The 19,771-nt window shown below is 40.7% G+C and overlaps 1 protein-coding gene across 3 annotated transcripts in view; it reads left to right on the forward strand.

The window, feature by feature from the left end:
• The first annotated feature begins 917 nt into the window (after nucleotides 1–917).
• LOC133496183 (intersectin-2-like) overlaps nucleotides 918–19,771 on the forward strand; it is a 34,786-nt gene continuing 15,932 nt past the window's right edge. Inside the window, exons 1-16 of one of the 3 annotated variants that reach the window (XM_061811423.1) lie at nucleotides 918–1,055; nucleotides 2,683–2,740; nucleotides 4,591–4,657; nucleotides 13,160–13,255; nucleotides 13,344–13,407; nucleotides 13,831–13,994; nucleotides 14,123–14,308; nucleotides 15,013–15,112; nucleotides 16,076–16,224; nucleotides 16,360–16,423; nucleotides 17,316–17,453; nucleotides 17,630–17,736; nucleotides 17,831–18,084; nucleotides 18,427–18,576; nucleotides 18,654–18,794; nucleotides 19,663–19,750. In XM_061811423.1, coding sequence (XP_061667407.1) covers nucleotides 4,651–4,657; nucleotides 13,160–13,255; nucleotides 13,344–13,407; nucleotides 13,831–13,994; nucleotides 14,123–14,308; nucleotides 15,013–15,112; nucleotides 16,076–16,224; nucleotides 16,360–16,423; nucleotides 17,316–17,453; nucleotides 17,630–17,736; nucleotides 17,831–18,084; nucleotides 18,427–18,576; nucleotides 18,654–18,794; nucleotides 19,663–19,750 — 1,708 coding nt within the window. In that variant the 5' untranslated portion in view covers nucleotides 918–1,055; nucleotides 2,683–2,740; nucleotides 4,591–4,650. Of the gene's footprint in view, nucleotides 1,056–1,082; nucleotides 1,130–2,682; nucleotides 2,741–4,590; nucleotides 4,658–13,159; nucleotides 13,256–13,343; nucleotides 13,408–13,830; nucleotides 13,995–14,122; nucleotides 14,309–15,012; nucleotides 15,113–16,075; nucleotides 16,225–16,359; nucleotides 16,424–17,315; nucleotides 17,454–17,629; nucleotides 17,737–17,830; nucleotides 18,085–18,426; nucleotides 18,577–18,653; nucleotides 18,795–19,662; nucleotides 19,751–19,771 lie in introns of those variants that run through there. The other 2 variants (XM_061811426.1, XM_061811425.1) reach the window with 2 other exon arrangements.

The raw sequence follows: 19,771 nt of genomic DNA on the forward strand, positions 1-19,771 counted from the left end.
AAGGGGCAGGAGGCGGGGAACACCCTGAACTGGTTGCCAGCCAATTGCAGGGCACATGGAGACAAACAACTGCACTCACAATCACACCTAGGGGCAATTTAGAATCTCAAATTAATGCATGTTTTGGGTATGTAGGAGGACACCGGAGAAAACCCACGCAGGCGCGGGGAGAACATCCAAACTCCACACAGGCGGGTCTAGGATTGAACCTGGACCTCAGAACTGTGAGGCCAACGCTTAACCAGCTGAGCCACCGTGCCACTGTCTTTGTGTCATTAGAACTGAAAACAATAACATTCCGGTTCACATTATTGTTGTGAAACTGAGGCAAATAGCTACGGTCTTCTATACTATCATTTATAGCCTATATTTCCTTTTTTTTTTTAAGTCACACAACATTTACAGATTTTGGATGTTGTGCATTATAAGGTACCCTGTCTATTTAGGAGAACAGTTAAAACTTTTAAGTGTACCTTATGGTTATGAAAATATGGTTATTATGGGGGAGAATAAAACTTGATGGCAAAATCCACAAGTATGCGAGGCCACCAGTTGGCAAGAGCATATTGTAAATTATTTCTTTGGGGGTAATTGTAAAATTTCAAAATAGCCAGTTGCATTGCACTATGGCGTTATGGCAAGCTCATCAATGTCAGACTTGGAAGTAATAGCCCCAAGACAACTTGCACTAAACTTCTTCCTTGCGTCACCATTGGTGGGAATCTCATTATCCACTTTGCTTTTATTTTGAAACCTGGCTTTGTGGTCCTTTCTTTCCCCGATTCCCGGATGGCATACAACGGTGATCTCACCGCATCTTCCGATTTACGTACAAAACCCATTCGTAACGCGAGGACCCTCTGCATAATGAGCCAACGACTTTTATGTTGAAAATTCCAGCCGGAAGTTTGCCGCGAAAGAACTTGGCGTTTGACTCCCGGGCTCCTCCTCCCGGCCACCTCACCCTCGCTGGTTCCCTCCTTCCTTCCTCCTCCACTAGCCAAATTGCCCGCCCGTGGATGTCTTGACTACCGGCTGCTGTTCCTCCGCAACAGGTAAATAACACCTTAGCAGTCGTTTGTCATGCTGAGAAAACCGCTGTTAAATGTTACTCTTATTTGCTTGAACGGTAAGAGAGGTTAATGTGTTTAACGTGTCTCCTGACACACACACCTGTCTTTTTTTTTTTTTCGTCTGAAGACTGCCACTTCTCATTACCGTTTTTTTTTAATCAAATGGTATATATATATATATATATGTATATATATATATAAAATAAACCAACAGCAGCCTGGCTCAGAGCTTCATTCTCAAATCAAGAGATATTGGTGGGCCTCTTCCCATCTGCGTTTACTCGGTAGTGCTACAACAATTAGGTAGACCTGATCATGGTATTGATTACCACCTCCACCAAAAATTGAGTTGTTGTGGTTTCAATTAACACGAGTTAGTATTAATTTGAACTGTTTTTAATGTAGTTCATTACCTTAAAATTTTATACATTTCTTTTTTTTCAAACGGGCTATTGAGATGGAAATGTCTGCAGGTGTTGGGAGGAACCAAAGTAATCCATACATTCACAGAAAGTGGAACAAATAAGATGAAAAATTTAGTTGTCTGTATTAATGTGAAATGACATGGGGGAAATTATCGAACACACCACCTGGTATTTGTTTAATGCTTTGTACAAAAGGAAACTAGTCACATGCATTTCTCTGCTATTGAAGTGAAAGTTCCATGGCTTTCTTTAATGGACCTTGAGTTTCATTTCTTCCCATAGATTTTGGATTGGATTAAAGTAAGGTCATCAGGAGGTGCATTGTACATCTTTATTTTATTTATTTATTTTGTTGAAACTCTTTGGCAAAATGTTTTGGATTATTATTATTATTATCCTGCTGGAATGTCCACCCTCACTTCATTTGTTCATCCTCACAGATGCGAGAAGTTTTCTTTGTGACATCATTACCTGCTAATTCCAGGTCTTTTCGAAGCTCTCCACAGATGGTCCTTGGGCAATTCTTCTGCTTATTATTTCCTCTCCTCTGTCAAAAATATTGTATAGAAAACCTGATCGAGGCAAATTTAGAGGTTCAGGTGGTTTTGTTCATCAATCATCAATAAAAACTAGGGAAACTGCTGTTTCATAATCAGTCATGACATTACCTCCACTATGGTTCAGCGTGTATGCTTTGCATCATAAACAAATCTTTTATTTCTCCATACATTTGCCTTTCCACTATTTTGGTATAGGTTATTCTTGGTCTCATCAGTCCATAAATCTTTTTTTCAAAACTATTGTGGCTAATCTCTGTACTTTGTTGCATAATCCAATCTGGCCTTCTGATTATTTTTGCTGAAGAGTAGTTTGCATTTTGTGGTATGGCCTGTATATTTCTTGTCTCGAAGTCTTATTCAAGCAGTGGATTGTGATACCTGTCCCACTATCCTATTGAGGACTGAAAACTGTTTTGTCTGAAGTGGGCTTATGACTGTTTTCATGGCATTTATTCACAAAATGGTGTGTTCTAAAATACAGTATTGGGGGGTACATATAAATTGGGTCAGTATGCATGTTCCTGTTTTTTTTTAAAAAAAAAAAAAAAGTATTCTTCACATTATGTGACATAAGATAGGAAAAAAATATTTGATTAATTGCATGTGTGTTCTATCTGTTTACAGATGACCCATAAGGAGCTCTAACATTGATTCACACCCGCAAAAGCACAACAGGGGTAAGGTGAGTATGAGCATGAATGCGCACACACACGCACTTAGGGGCGCACACACACACACACACACACATAGACTGCTTCTTTCTTCGCAGCAGCTTGGCAAAGCTTCCTGTACTCGAACAGGATGGTCCTTTTATGCAAAGTGTGTATGCTTGACACGTTCCCTCTCTCGCATGTGTGTACACTCACACAGTGATGCATTGATAGGATCATCCAAGTGCAGGTGTCAATCAGCATGCAGGGAGAGTTAAAGCGTCGTTGGTTTGTCGGCTTAAGTAAGCCACTGTGGCTAAGTGACTTTCATAGCGAAAATTAAAATTCAAAATGTTTTCTGTCCATCTGATCCATGGTGAGTTCTTAGCAGAAAACCTAAGAAAGAAGAAGGAGACGCTCTTCTTGTGTATTTGACACAGCTTTATAACAACATACCTTGCAGCACAAAAGTGTTTGTCAACCAGGGTGGATAGGATTGGCTTGTTTGCACAAGAAAAGATAGTACAGTGCAGTGGTAGCTTGACTTACAAGTTTTATTTTGTTCTGGGACCAAGCTCCTAACTCAATTTATTCTGATGTCAAATCAATTTTCCATTTTTTTTTTTAAATCATTTGAAATGCCATTAATTGAGACTTTGACACTAATAACATTGTTTTTTTTTTTTGACACCTCAAATTATCAAACAATAGCAAGACTTTAAAAGAGCTTTAGATGGCAAAATAATCATTTATTCACAGATAAAACAAAGAAATGTGCCAAAAACAATGCTGATTCAGTTTGTAGCTAGACAACCTTCTCCATTACACAGTGAGCTCACAATCACAACACGCACACTTTCTACTATCTCTACCACCACACATACTGTTTATACCATCCTTGTACATACTCTGTTCAAGCTGTTCAAATTTGCTAAACTTGTTCGACTTCGCTTTGTTAACATTTCTCTGCCCTATAATCAGACATGACGAACTGAGATTTGACCCCTAATCTTTAACTTCTTCTCAAAAGTTGTGCTCATCTCAAATCCAAAGTGACGCAATGCTCCCATCTATTGGCATTAGTTAGCCGTAATATCCTTCCATTTGCTTTGCCGCTTATCCTCACGAGGGTCACGGGGAGTTATCCCAGCTGTCAACGGGCAGGGGGCGGGGGACACCCTGAACTGGTTGCCAGCCAATCGCAGGGCACATGGAAACAAACACCCGCACTCACAGTCACACCTACGGGCAACTTAGAGTGTTCAATTAATGTTGCATGTTTTTGGGATGTGGGAGGAAACTGGAGTGCCTGGAGAAAACCCACGCAGGGACAGGGAGAACATGCAAACTCCACACAGGTGAGGTCGGGATTGAACCCGAGTCCTCAGAACTGTGAGGCCAACACTTTACCAGCTGATCCACCATGCAGCTCTCTTCCACATAGCTTCTTAAAGAATGTTCTTGATGAAAAATGTGTGAAGGGTGGCTATGGTACATTTTTGATTATCTTTTGCAATTTGAGCATATTAGCGATGTAAATGTTAATATTTGTGGGGAAAGAACAATCTTTAATTTTGGTCCAAGCAAGGAATGAGAGCGAGAAGGATGCCGAGGGTCGATGCACAAGCTGTAAACGCCACTGGGGAAATCAGGACTCACTGCTTCTATGCTTGGGCCGCCGCATGCTATCGGACACTAGACGAAGACATCCGCCGCCTCCCTCATCCTCTCTTTTCTCCTTCACGTTGTTGTTTTTTTTTTCCAACATCCTCCTCGCGCCAGTCGCCCCCTGAGCATGCGAAACACACACACTCTCTCTCGCACACACTGCACACACTCAGTCTGCACGCTCAGTTATGTGGGCTGCTCTCTCTCACTGCAGATGTCTACGAGCTAGCAGGCCTTGCAGAGGACTTCCCTCTCAACACCTCCACCTGCAGCCATGAACGGTAAGAAAGCAGACGTTGAACTTGAAGGGCAACAAACATAAATATGACGTGTGTATGAGCTGCTTTTGTATTGCATATTTTTTAAGCTAAATGTCAATGTTGGGCAGAATCCTTGCATCTCCAAAATGACTACTTTTCAGGAAATTAGAAAAAGAAAAGACATCTTGCTTGACTTACCAAACAGCATAATTTAAGTAGCTATCAATTACCATTTCGCAGCAACATCAAAACAAAACCGCCCCAAAATCATGTTCAAACACTAATTTAATATGCTAAAAAAAAAAAATATCCCTGTTTTAATAGGGTGCCATTGATTAAAATGGTAGAACAAACTATAACATCATTGCTAGCCTCCTACATCAAACTCGCCGCTTCGGCTGACCACATAAATAAAATGATAAAGCTGAGCCGTTCAATTGGCGGAAAGAAATCTGCACCCACTTTCGTTTTTTCACCAGTTCCTTCCATACCAAAGCATTGACAGCATTACATTTTTAACAAAACAGGCTTATTCAAATGGATTTTACCCAACTATTTTCCCCTCAGGGCGGCACAGTGGCTCAGCTGGTAAAGCGTTGGGCTTACAGTTCTGAGGACTTGTGTTAAATCTCGGCCCCGTCTTTGTGGAGTTTGCATGTTCTCCCTGTGCCTGCGTGGGTTTTCTCCGGGAACTCCGGTTTCCTCCCACATCCCAAAAACATGCAACATTAATTGGACACTCTAAATTGCGCCTAGGTGTGATTCTGAGTATGACAGTTTGTCTGTATGTGCCCTGCGATTGGCTGGCAACCAGTACAGGGTGTACGCCGCCTCCTACCCGTTGACAGCTGGGATAGGCTCCAGCACTCCCCGTGACCCCCGTGAGGATAAGCGGCAAAGAAAATGGATGGATGGATTTTCCCCTCACTCTTGTAGAAATAAACAGACCGACTCTCAGTGTTGAATTTACAATGCCTCACACCTTACATCGAGGGAGAGAAGAGGTGGAGCTTTGCAACACTTCGGAGACAGTTGAGCGATCAGGAGAGCTATTTGATTTGTTCTCAAGCTATTTTGAGAAGTCTTGAGAAGATTGTACTTTGATCGGGAAAAGCTTAGCTTAGAACCCCCAAGTGGCAAATGTATTTCTGTTTGGAAATAACTTACATACAATATAACATTGTGGCTTGTGACAATGCTGCATGGGTAGTAACCAGCTAGCCACAATGTTAACGTCAAGGCCTGATCGCGAAGGAAATGGAGCCATCTCCATCCACTAAGCAGGGACCAGTTTCACAGACCAGTGAAACGTGAACTTTAAGATAAGTTTTGGATGTTGGGTAGGAGTTAAATTCAACCTGGGTTGTTAGTTAGTTGTTAGTAGAGTGTCTTTGCTGCATGTACACACACACACACGTTTGACATATTTTTTATGTATGGGTACCATGAGTAGACTCACAAAAAAATTCTCAAGGAGCCATGCCCAAGAGAAAACAGGAAATCTGTCATTTTGGTTTAAAGTGTTAATTTTAAGGTCCATCCATCTATTTCCTGGGTCGCAGGAGTGCTGGAGTCACTCCTAGCCACCCTGAGCTGGTTGCAAGCCAATCACAGGGCACATGCAGTCAATCACACCTAGGGGCAATTTAGAGTCTCCAATCAATGCATGTTCTTGGGATGTGGGAGGAAACCGGAGTTCCCAGAGAAAACCCACGCAGGCACGCAGAAAACATGCAAACTCCACACAGGTGAGGCCAGGATTTGAACCGTGGTCTTCAGAACTGTGAGCCCAATGTTCTGAACAGTTGCCGCACTGTGTCACCTAATTTTAAGTTCATTTGGGGAATTTCCATGTGTCCTTCAAAAATAGGAGCCCCCAAAGCAACATGAAGTTTGGTATGAATGTCTATTATAACTAAAGCCACAAACAAAACAAAAAAATGTCCAGGCATGCCCAAAAAGACATGTTTTCCACTTTTGATTGAAAGGTTTCTTTTGATTTGCCACAACAGGAAACTAATAATCAGCTCAGTTACAGATCAAACATGCTGCCTGTAATGAAGTCCTGTCTAAGAAGTAGTCAACTTTAGCCACACTTGTCTCACTCTCTTATTAGCACTGTTTTGCTGCCATGAGGGCTCCCGTTAGCTGGACACTTCCCAAACAGGTGTACATAGTGCACTACACTAAATAAGCAGGCAAAAATCATTCGCACATCCCTGGGTGAGGCATTTTGTATGTAAATAGTCATGAAAGCAACCACGTGGTTTCCTTCTTCCCCTGAGGACAGGCGGGCAGCTGATGATGATCTATGGAAGTTTGAGTGTACACGACACCAAGACAACAAAGGGAAGTGTCGCAGTCAATTGAAATTCCATGCAGGCACCTCTGCTGTGTTATATTTCTTCAATATTAGAAGAAGGACCCGTGTGGTTTGAGAGCTGTTCGGTATGCTGCGCTGTGGTATAGCAGTGCATGGAATTGAGCATCTGGAAGCACACACCACAGGCAGCCTTTATCTTTTTGATTGACTGAATAAAAACTATGACCTCATAGAGTATCATAGTGGAACCTCCGTTTTCATAATTAAATTGTACTTGGTACAAAATAATTATATTATAAAAAAATACATAAAGTATCAATTTTTTTTATTTTATTTTTTATTATTACTGTACAAATTTAACCAAAAAATTACAGTTGTAACATCCATCCATTTTCTTAGCCGCTTATCCTCACGAGGGTCGTGGGGTAGTGCTGGAGCCTATCCCAGCTGTCAACAGGCAGGAGGTGGGGTACACCCTGAACTGGTTGCCAGCCAATCGCAGGGTACATAGAGACAAACAGCCCCACTCACAATCATACCTCAGGGCAATTTAGAGTGTCCAATCAAACCGTAGAGCCCGGAGGAAACCCACGCAGGCACGGGGAGAACATGTAAACTCCACACAGGCGGGTCCCGGATTGAACCCGGGACCTCAGAACTGTGTGCCCAACGCTTTACCAGCTGATTCACCGTGCCGCCACAGTTGTAAAAATATGAAGCAAAAAAGGTGGAATGATCCAGCATATCTGCCTAACAGTTCTGAGGACTCTGGTTCAAATCCGGCCTCACCTGTGTAGAGTCTTTATGTTCGACCTGTCCGTGCCCGTCTGGGTTTTCTCTGGGTACTCTGTTTCCTTTCCACATCCCAAAAACAAGGATAGGCGCTTAATTGTAGACTCTGAATTTCCTGTCGCTGTGAGTGTGAATGGTTGTTTGCTTATATGTGATTGGCCTCTTCTCCAAAGATAGCTGAGATAGGCATGCCAACGACACGAGTGAGGATAAGCTGTATGAGAAATAGATGGAGGAAACAATTTAAAAAATAATTAAATTAAAAGAATAACATGAAATAATTATATTGTCCAGAACTCTGCTGTCCGTATTATCCCTATAACCCCCTCCACTGACATCACTCCAGGCCTGCAACAACTTCACAGGCTCACTGTGCAATAGCCCAACTAATACAAAGGAGTTGATCTCCACCTTCAAGGCATCAATAACCTGGCCCCGCTATAGCTTACTGACCTCCTTCACATTGCCCTCCCCTGCCACTCCCTCAGATATCCTCAAATTAACCTCACCATCCCTTCTCCACGACTGTCCACTTTTTTTTCCCCACATTTTTATATACAGAGAAAGAAAGGAAAAGAAATAATGAATTTACATTCATTAAAAGTGGGATAATAATACCTTTACAAGTGACAGAATAAGAGGGTTTCTCTCATCTCCAATTGTCTAATCGAATAGGTCATCCTCATCCAAGTTTATACCCATAAGTGAGCAAAAAAAAAAATACCTTAGAGGGAAAACAAGAATAATCATAGTTGTGAAAAAAAGAAGAAAACTGATACCACCTCCAAGCACCTTACAACAAATGTTCCAAAAACAGTGTACAACGATTTACATAATCGCTTCAAGTAAAAAAATGTTTTAGGTTTAACATTTTTCTGGTATCGGAACCCTTGGGTGATACCTATTCTAACAACAAGACAAGATGCAATACTTGTGAGTTAAAAAAATAAAAATAAAATAAAATACACTGCCCAACACATAATAATCATAATAATAATAATAATGACAACAACAAAAGGAAAAGGCACCTTTTTAATAAAAAATAAAACAAATTAAAATAGCATCCACACTATATTTCAACTTGCTGACTCAATGTCCACTGCTGCCCATTAAACCAGCAAATTAATTGTACCAAACATTTCCCCTTTTAGTGCGAGATTTAATTGACTTTTAAACTTTCTTTGCTGCTGACTTCCGATGGCTGCCAAGGTGTGGAGCCTTTTTGCAATTTTCCCGCGCTTTTTTTAAACAACCTTGAAAGCTCACCACTGACTGGGCTACACTTATCTGCCCTCCCAGCGTCCGCTGAGCATCCGTAAACTTTCGAACAGCAACGAGCCTGTCTGAATCGAACCGTCGGCATGTTAAGGAGATTTGCTGCGTCCCACTTCCAGTCCCTGCGGGGCTGTGCCAAATCCTCCAGGTGGATCCTTGTCGTCAGATCCAGGAACGCCAGATTAATTACCTCAAATTTTGCTGACAACACCAAAAAGTGGGTCAGGCTGTTGGGAAGAAATGTACCTGCACAGGTGTTACCATGGTGATGTGGGGCAGACTGGCCAGTTTAAGTTGGGAAAACAGGTACATTAAATACATCAAAAGAACCTTCTTGCTGGATGTCTCTGGTTTGGTTCTCCTCCACTACATTTAGAACACATCGCCAATGCAGTTTCATCTAGAGGCAGCGACCAAGGGACTTTGAGGTTTGAGATGTTTATGTTAGTTTGGGGGTAGTTCCGTTATGGGCAGGCTGGCATTTCCTGAAGCAAGTGAACCAATGAGTCGAAATGCTCAATGGCTTATCAGACAAGTCTTCATCGCATTATCAACATTCCCAAGTGCAATGAGCTCGTATCATTCCCACGTAGTCAATAGCATGCAGGTTTAATCATTTGCTTACACCATAATATAAACTACACCAATACATTCACTTAAGTATAATTCTTTAACACTAATTTAAATCTAATTTATCCGTTCCAGCCCCCGGCACCCATACAGATTCATTTTTGTTGTGTTTTAAAATAGCACTATATTATATTAAAACATTATAAAAGAGTCTAAAGAAAAAAAGTGGTTATGTAACACGTAATTACCGTATGGACTGTCATATTTGTGTGTTTTTGTGGATACCTTTTGAGAAGCACAGTCTCCTGAGTACCATCAGGAGTTGGAGCTGAGTGGACAACTGTCTTTGAGTTTGAAGAAAAGCGCTTTTCAAATTTAATCTAATTGTATGTTAGTTCAGCGTGAGTGTCCGTGTGCGAATTGCTTCTTGTGAGCGTTCTCGTTTTGTATTCGTCCCTTTCAGTAATCGCCAAACGTGGCTCTCGTTGTCCATATGCAAGGACATTGCAGTACCCAGGAGTACCTAGTTTTCCAGTTTGACTGTATTTTGTTGAAGCTACCGTGTGTTCTGCTGGTACGGGGAAGTCAAAAATACATAAAGCAAAAAAATTGACCAAGTGAAAGTTCCTAACTCAAAAAGTCCCGTAAGTCAAGGTTCCACTGTAATGTTAATATGACCTTAACCGTGAAACCATTCCTGTTTAAAAAGCAAGTATGAAGTATAGTTTTGATATACAGTGAAGAAAATGAGTATTTGAACACCCTGCTATATTGCAAGTTCTCCCACTTGGAAGTTATGGAGGGGTCTGAAATTTTCATCGTAGGTCCATGTCCACTGTGAGAGAGATAATCTAAAAAGAAAAATCCAGAAATCATAATGTATTTTTTTAACGATTTATTTGTGTGATACAGCTGGAAATAAGTATTTGAACACCTGTCAATCAGCTAGAATTCTGACCCTCAAAGACCTGTTAGTCCACCTTTAAAAGTCTACCTCCACTCCATGTATTATCCTGAATCAGATGCACCTGTGTGATGTCATTAGCTACATAAAGACACCTGTCCACCCATGTAATCAGTGAGAATCAAACTTGTCAAATGGCCAAGACCAAAGAGTTGTCCAAAAACACCAGAGAAAAAATTGTATGACTTCACATGGCTGGAAAGGGCGGCGCAGAAATTGCCAAGCAGCTTGGTGAAAAAAGGTCCACTGTTAGAGCAATCATTAGAAAATGGAAGAAGCTAAACATGACAGACTGTCTCAATCAGAGTGAAGCCCCATGCAAGATATCACCTCGTGGCCTCTCAATGATCCTTAGAAAGGTGAGGAATCAGCCCAGGACTACATGACAGGACATGGTCAATGACCTGAAAAGAGCTGAGACCACCATTTCCAAGGTGACTGTTGGTAATACACTAAGACGTCATGGTTTGAAATCATACACAGTTCCCCTGCTTAAACCAGCGCATGTCAAGGTTAAAATAAGTTTGCCATTGACCATTTGGATGATACAGAGGACTCATGGGAGAAAGTTTTGTGGTCAGATGAGACCAAAATTAAACTTTTTGGTCATAATTCCACTAACTGAGTTTGGAGGAAGACGAATGATGAGTTCCATCCCAAGAACACCATCCCTACTGTGAAGCATGGGGGTGTTGCATCATGCTTTGGGGTGTTTGCTGCAGATGGGACAGGACAATTGCACTGTATTAAGGAGAGGATGACCACGGCCATGTATTGTGAGATTTTGAGGAACAACCTTTTTCCCCTCAGTCAGAATATTGAAGATGGGTCGTGGCTGGGTCTTTCAACATGACAATGACCCAAAGCATACAGCCAGGAAAGCCAAGGAGTGGCTCAGTAAGCAGCATATCAAGGTTCTGGTGTGGCCTAGCCAGTCTCCAGACCTAAACCCAGTAGAAAATCTTTGGAGGGAGCTGAAACTCCATGTTTCTCCGCGACAGCCAAGAAACCGGTCTGATCTCGAGAAGATCTGTGTGGAGGAGTGGGCCAAAATCCCTCCTGCAGTATGTCCAAAGCTGGTGAACAACTACAGGAAACGTTTGACCTCTAATTGCAAACAAAGGCTACTGTACCAAATATTAACATTGGTTTTCTCAGGTTTTCAAATAAATCATTAAAAAAAATCATACATTGTGATTTCTGGATTTTCTTTATAGATTATCTCTCTCACAGTGGACATGGACCTACGATGAAAATTTCAGACCCCTCCATGATTTCTAAGTGGGAGAACTTGCAATATAGCAGGGTGTTCAAATATTTATTTTCTTCACTGTACAATCAACTGCACTTGTTTCTACTGTTTCATCATATTTCAAAAGATTTGTATTTAATATTGAAATGGAAAATATGGTGCTGGGGAGAGAATCTCGAATGCATAAGTTGCTTTGTCCTTGATTAGAATTGAAATAAGCACTATATTTACGGTGTGTGTGTGTGTGTGTGTGTGTGTGTGTGTGTGTGTGTGTGTGGTGTGTGTGTGTGTAAATTTGCAGACTGCAATGATTGATTACTCCTTTTGTGAAGACTCAATTTATTCTCATCAACAATTACATCCACATAATCTCCAGGCACTCAATTCTCCTTGTAAAAAAGAGATTTGGCTACTTTCAGAAGTCATTCTCGTTGTGTTATAATTGGAACGATTCTCCTGTAATTAATTGATTGATGGCTCCATCTTTTCCAGTTTTACGGCTGAGCTGCATATTTAATGCGCCCACCACACGCAATGAAAAAATGGGTTGAGATATGCACCAGCAGTGAAAGCAGCTGAATGAGGATTTTTATGCATTAATCACTGGAGAGAGAGTCGCTCCAAGGGTGGATGTCCTCACATTTGGGAGACAAATTATGCAGACAGTGCAGAAATTTGTCCCCAAACTCTCAAACTGTTGTGCGTTGTGTTGAAAATTCCTCTTGTCTAGAGTAATTAAAGAAACAACCTTGTCTTTATGCCCTCCAGGTTGTGCGCAAAATGAAAATTACAATAGCGGTCTGGTGTCACAATTCTACATTTACGGCCAAAACTGTCTGCACATGGGCAAATCTTATTTTCTGTAGCGTTTGTAATATTTCATGGGTGTACTGTATTTTTCATTCCATTAAGTTGTCATTTTAATGTGTGCCTATATTATTCTTTGGTAACCATTTTAGTACATATACATGCCAATTTTAATAATCAATTTACTCGTTTACTTGGCCATCTTGCCATCCGTTTTAGAGCATTTTGGCTGATCTTGCAAGACACACTCTTGTGTTCTGTGACCATATAATTGAGTCCACTAAAATAAATAAATGTAAATATTTTACAAGGAAAAAAAGTTGTTGAGCTTTTTCTGTTCTTTAGCAATTGGCAGTAGAAGACAAATTGGTTGCACCCCAAAAATGGTTTTGATCAAACTGCATGGAAAACGGATTTTTTTGTGGGATCACGAAACAACAAATACAAAACTGAAAATTAGGTTTTGATGGTAAAATAATTATATTTCTCTGACTTTATAATTATATAATGTTTAAAGTACATTTGTCTTGTCCCATTTAGGTGGATCCAGCGTTGTATGGTCCATCACTCCAGAGGAGCGGGGTAAACATGACAAGCAGTTCGACACCCTCTCCTCCGTCTGCGGCTATGTCTCAGGTACTGTGTATTGTATGGACTTTTATTGATTGATGCAGTCTGCTGCTTCTTCCAGAATATTCTGTGACCATTGTTCTCCTGATCGCAGGTGAACAAGCCAAAGGATTCTTCCTCCAGTCAGGCCTGCCACCGTCCGTCTTGGCTGAAATCTGGTAACCGGGACTCCCGGCTTCCTCACTGATTATAAATGGAAATGCTTTCACCATACACTCACTGCCATTGTTTGGCTTTGCTTTTATCTGGTTGCTTGCTTTGGCACTAAATTCCTGTATTATTTTTACTTCCTGCCCCACGAAATAATCCTGTGCGTTTGTTACACTTGGGATGAGATCATGGACTTAATTTCTCTGCATATTATGCACTCTCTTTCAGTCATGTCACTTTATCATTTAGGTTTTGGGTCCAGTGTTTTATTTTGTCTTCTTCCTGAGTTTACCAAGTCACAAGTTTTCAGATCTTTTGTCTTCTGCAGGAGATAGGGCAACAAGCAACGTAGCATGTACATCATGAATTAAACAAGTACTCTCACTGATTTAATTCGTGCCAATTTTTGTGAACTATAATCTCTCTTCCAGGAACCTGGCTGACCTAGATGGCGATGGCAAGATGGACAGACAAGAGTTCTCCATTGCCATGAAGCTCATTAAGATTAAATTGCAGGGGCGAAGTTTACCCGCTGCCCTTCCGATGGTCATGAAACAGCCTCCTGTCGCTAATGTCCCTTCGTCGGCCCGCTTCGGTAAAATGAAAAGAAAATATTATGAAGTAAAGTCTGAACTCTTTTAACTTCTGCAACCATAAGCGTGAGACACTGTTCATGCAAAACTGACCCTCCATCTTAACCTACTTTGCACATCCTCCTCGCAGGGATGGGCTCTTTGCCAAACCTCTCTGTTGCCATGCCGCCATCCATGTCCACCATGTCCACCCTAACCCCTATCCCAGCTAACCTTCCTGTGCGATCGGCGACGCCAATGATGACGCTTCCTCTCATCGCTCCACTGGGAAACGGAGGGTTTCCTCAGTGTCACCTACACCTCCTCGGACCTCCAGGTCGGTTTTATACAGAGAATCATTTTGAGGGGAGTACAGTCAGTAAAAATCATTACTTTTACCAAGTAACTACATTTTCATAAGTTTGTTCACTTGAGTCACGTTTACACTTGCCATTCTGTCGACCATCTCTACTGCAGTACTAACCACTATAGTGTTGCCCTACTCTAACCATACCAGCCATATTTTTCATGATTGACCCAATACCATGTCATTAGCGAAAATGATGTGAAGTATTTTGAAATCAATATCCCACCCTTGATTTGCACCATATCGAAAATATTAATCTCAAGGTTAGTGACGGTTCCAATATCTGATGTGGTATTAACAATACAATGCAATGGCCATGTTTTGTCCCACCTTTACTTTTGAGTGCACAATTTATGTACAGTCAATCCTTGAAATATGACTTAAATTCCTTCTGTGACCATGCTCATAACTCGGAACTGTATCATCATTCTTAAGTCCTCTTACATATTCTAGAGCCGGTCAGCCAAAATGTACAATATCAAGACAGCTATCAAAGCTTACATTTGAATTTGTTAGTGTTCCAAAAATAAAGGTCACTTTCACTCAAAGTGTGAATACTTTGGGTCTTCACTGTGCTTGCTAATGTCTGGACTGGATTATGTATTATTGAGAAATTCAGTTTCACTAGAAAGGTAACAAAAGTGTGTACTAGTTTCATCCTCACGTTCTTCCAGGCCTTCCTCACTCGGGTTTTTCCTCCCCCCTGACGTTTTCTCCACCTGGAAGCAACAGGATGTCTCATGCCAATTCTCTAGTGGACCTAGCATCCAGCAGGTGAGACTGCAAAAAAAAAAAAAAAAAGGAAGCACAGTTAATCTCTTACTCTCCAAAATGTGCTGAAAAAGACTTGTGAATTCACAATTGATGGAACATTGTGATAACTGGGAAAAGCAAGAAGTATTTTTTCCCAAATCAGATGACACAGCAGGTTTAGAGCTGCAAACAGAGAGGAATGGAAATTTGCCTGGTTTCCTTTCATACAACAAATAAATACATTAGTTGAAATTTCCTTGTTCAGTACATTGAACATTCCAGGCGGAGTTTGTTTACACTGAACGAAAAAGCAGGATTACTGGCTGACCCTGCAAAGTTTCTTTGTGTTTTTAGTTTGTGGGTGAGATTTTTGTAACAATAGTATCTTATATCCTGGAGCCCTCTTGGTAGCTTTGTACCTTAGTGTGTGTGTGTGTGTGTGTGTGTGTAAATTTAGGCAACAGGTTGGGTCATGTATCTGATTTCACCTTTGTATGCAGTCTTCACCTGAGGTGAAGATGTTCAAACACGTGCCAGGAATGCGTGTACAACAAGACACATGCACAGCCTTTTATCTGAAGACTACATATGCTTTCAAATTATAATTTAAAAGTGCCTAGGTGTTGAGAGTTGCACGCTGCCGTCAAAATCCTGATCAAGAATTTAAAAAACAATTGCACACATCCAGTCATCAGTGTTCCCACCTTGAACTGTCAAAATTACATGTTTTGCCTAATTAAAACATGAAGACCAAATTATTTGCATGCTATCAGTGTAAACAGATTTCTTTATTGTGACTTAGATGAAGCTCAGATATTTTGTCACCAGAGCAAATTCCAATTAATTCTGAGGTCACATTCTTTCAATTTTACCTTACAAATAATGGATGAAATTGTTTATAAATACTTAGATGCATAGATTTTTACACAGATCCTTCTTTGACCTACCTCTTCTTCCTCTGTTTTTTGGGGTTTTTTTTTTTAGCTCAAACTCTTCATCCACCACTTCACTGACCAGCAACTCTCCCAAGGCGGCAGCGGGATTGACCGACTGGGCAGTACCACAAGTATCCAGACTCAAGTACCGGCAGCAGTTCAACACATTGGACAAGCTCATGAGCGGCTACTTGTCAGGTAAACGCTAAACAAACAAAACGGCTGCCTGACTGCTCAAGCGTGCAACTACATGAGCACCTCCCCCCAAAAAAAAGTAAAAAAATGAACGCTTTAAAAACAACAACTTCTCGTGTTTATATTTGTGTTTTTTAGGACCTCAAGTGAGAAACGCGCTGATTGCATCCAACCTTACGCAAACGCAGCTGGCTACAATCTGGTCAGTTTGTCATTTACCATGACTCATTTTTTTCAACACAAAAAAGTGCAGTGGAGATAAAATTTATCCTGATATGAGACAATTGTCTTTATTATTGCCTTTAATTATTCCTGGTTAAGGGATTTATCCTGCTTTTTTTTGCAGTTGTTAATCCTGCTTGTTTATATATTTATATAAACAATACACTTATTTATTCATTTGTTTTCCAAGCTACTTATCCTTATGAGGGTTGTGGGAGTTCTGCAGCATGTCAACTATCCTCGGGTAGGAGGCTGGGTACACACTCAACTGGTTGCCAGCCAATCGCAGGGCATATGAAACGGATAACCATTCGCACTCTTAAATATCACCTAAGGGCAATTTAGCGTATCCAATTCATGCACGTTTTTGCGATGTGGGAGGAAAAAAAAGTTTTGGGATTTTTTTTTTTTTTTTTTATATTTTGTCCATTATGTGCTTCATTCTGTGTTTTGGGATTCATTCTGTTTTGTAGTATGTTTAATCCTTTTTATTTTATCTATAACAATTACATTTTTTTTTGTCATGTAATTTTTATTTGTACCTGTGGAATTTTTTTTCATCTCTGTTCTAATTCAAACGTTTCGAAACAAATTAATCATGAAAACTGCTGTTTCGCTATTTTTTTTTATTCTATAAAATACTTTGTAATTGTATTTAATTATCATGTCAACTTTATTTAATGTGATAGTTTTTTCATGAGCCAACATAAAAACAAGATTAATGTGCCATTACATTTTCCGGCTATAATTTTTTTCCATATTAGTTTGTTGTACTACTTTGTGTTCTGTCAATTTTTCCAGAATTAATTTTACTGTAAAAATGACGTGCATGCGCCGTCTTGCTTCTGACCTTCTTGCATACATTCATCCAGGAACCTGGCAGACGTGAACAAGGATGGCCAACTGAGGGCCGACGAGTTCATCCTGGCCATGCATCTAGTGGACATGGCCAAGACCGGCCGCCCCCTCCCGCTCACCCTGCCCCAAGACCTCATACCTCCTTCTCTGAGGTACCACTCTGCGAGAAATCTGTTACAATCATCCATGATAGTGAAGTTAAAGTTTTCATGAATTCTAATTGACCATTTCACCATGATATCTCCTGTACTTTTGTGTGGGAAAAGGTGATGGGTTCTAGTAATACACAACTAGTTGTTTACTAAAATTCTGACTTGGACTATTGCAGAGGAGGCATCAAGTGCAATGAACTCGTCAATGGCAACGGACCTTACAGTAGCCCCACTTTAATAGACCCACTGGAGATAGAACACATCCTGAAGAACAAGAACAGTGGTATTTATTTACCTTCACATTTGAGGCAAAGAAAGAGCAAAACACAGTTGTGGACGGATATGGTGACAGACTCCTCTACAATGTTTTTTACCAGTTACCTTTGAGGACAAGCTGAAGGAGAACTTTGCACGGGGTAGTGCTGAGCTAGAGAAGCGGAGGCAGGCCCTGGAGGAGCAGCAGAGGAAGGATCGAGAGCGCCGGACACGTGAGGAGAGGGAGCGGCAGGAGAGGGAGGCCCGCGAAACGGAGCACCGCCGCAGGCTGGAGGAGGAGCAGCGCTTGGAGAGGCAACGCGAGATGGAGCGGCAGCGTGAGGAAGAAAAGCTTAAGGAGATGGAGAGGAAGGAGGTGAGCACCAGGCTTCGGTTTAAATTCCTAGGCCACCACCAAAGTCGACGGGCACCGTTTTGGTTGCAAAGTTGGCAAAGATTTTCCAGGGCTATTTTAATGTTAAAAACAATACATTTATGAGAAAAAAGATAATTATTATTGTTGTACAGGTACAATGAGTTTTTCAAGTGGCCAACTGTCAGTTATTTGTTTCTTTGAAGCAGGACGTTTAATTTTTCAAATACATTCCTACTAATATTAATGAATGAATTCAATTCCAAATTACAACTTAAATGAGTTAAATTTAGTTTAATTACATAAAAAAATGAAATTAAATGTAAATGTTTTCCCGTCCTGCAGGCAGCTAAGCAGGAGCTTGAGCGCCAGCGGCGGGAGCAGTGGCAGCGCAGCCGTAAGGAAGAGCTGAGCAGGACACGTGACGGAGACCAACAGGAACTCTCTCACCTCCGGGCCAAGAAGAGGAGTCTGGAGTTGGAGCTGGAGGCCGCGGTGAGACCCGCGCTCCTCCATCTGGCACTAACGAGCGAACGGACGGATCGCGATGACTTTGGCTTGACACCCTACAGGGCAACAAGCACAAGCAAATCTCCGACCGCCTCCGCGACGCCCAGAGCAAGAGGTGCATCCGGAAGGCCGAAGTGGACCTCATCAATCAGAAGAGAGACTCCCGCATTGTGGAGATCAATGCGCTGCAGCTTCAGTTGGAGGTCCAAACATATCATTATGACGCTTACTCATGTGTTCGTACTAACAGTAATATTGTTTAAAAAAAATAAATACATTTTGTTTTGAGTGAAAATATTTACATGTATTGGATGACATACAGTATTCACTCTATTTATCATTATTATAACGGTTGTTGGCTATTATACTACAGTATAATAGTTTATTTTTGGTTGATTTTGAAATATATATATATATTTTTTTTTTTTTTTTTCAGAACATTTATTGTTCTTAGTATACTTGGTGTATGAGCAGACATAAGTTGTTGTTTATGATTTTACTGTATTAGAATTATTATTGTAATGATGACAACTACTTATCATTGCAGTTGAATTTAATTAACAAATACATAAAATTGGTTTCTATGCATCATCAGTCCAGTCAAAATAATGGAAAACGTTCATACAATATTTAAGTTCTTTGTGTATTTGAGCACAAAAAAGGTAATACATTTTTATTCATTTTTTAATTCTCAAAATTACATGTATTTATTACACAATTTTCTTTTTACTAATTTTAATTACTCTTTTTTTTTTTTTGGGGGGGGGGGGGGGACTAAAAAATGTTTTTGTGTTTTAATGACTTTTGTAAAATATTTTACTTGTTCTGCCAGGGGCAAAAATGACAGAATCGTGTCAACGATGCCCTGGCATTCCCCACAGTCCAGCACATTTTCATGCTATCTGGAGACTGCATTTGACACGCAATGATTTATCCGCACTTCTTATCATCCCAATCTGGTTCAGCCATAAATACTCAATTTTCCAAGGGACTTGAAATTTTTATACATAATGCATTATTAAACCTGTAGCTACCCTCTAATCACTTTGTGCATTCATGTGCTTGCTCTAGGAATGGCAGATGAAGCTATCTTTACTTGTTCCTGAGAAACAGAAGCTGACTGAGAAGCTCCGTAACATGAACCTCAGCAAAATTTTACGTAGGTAACCCCAGAAACCTT

The sequence above is a fragment of the Syngnathoides biaculeatus genome, chromosome 23 (assembly GCF_019802595.1).
Source record: "Syngnathoides biaculeatus isolate LvHL_M chromosome 23, ASM1980259v1, whole genome shotgun sequence".
Classification (NCBI taxonomy): domain Eukaryota; kingdom Metazoa; phylum Chordata; class Actinopteri; order Syngnathiformes; family Syngnathidae; genus Syngnathoides; species Syngnathoides biaculeatus.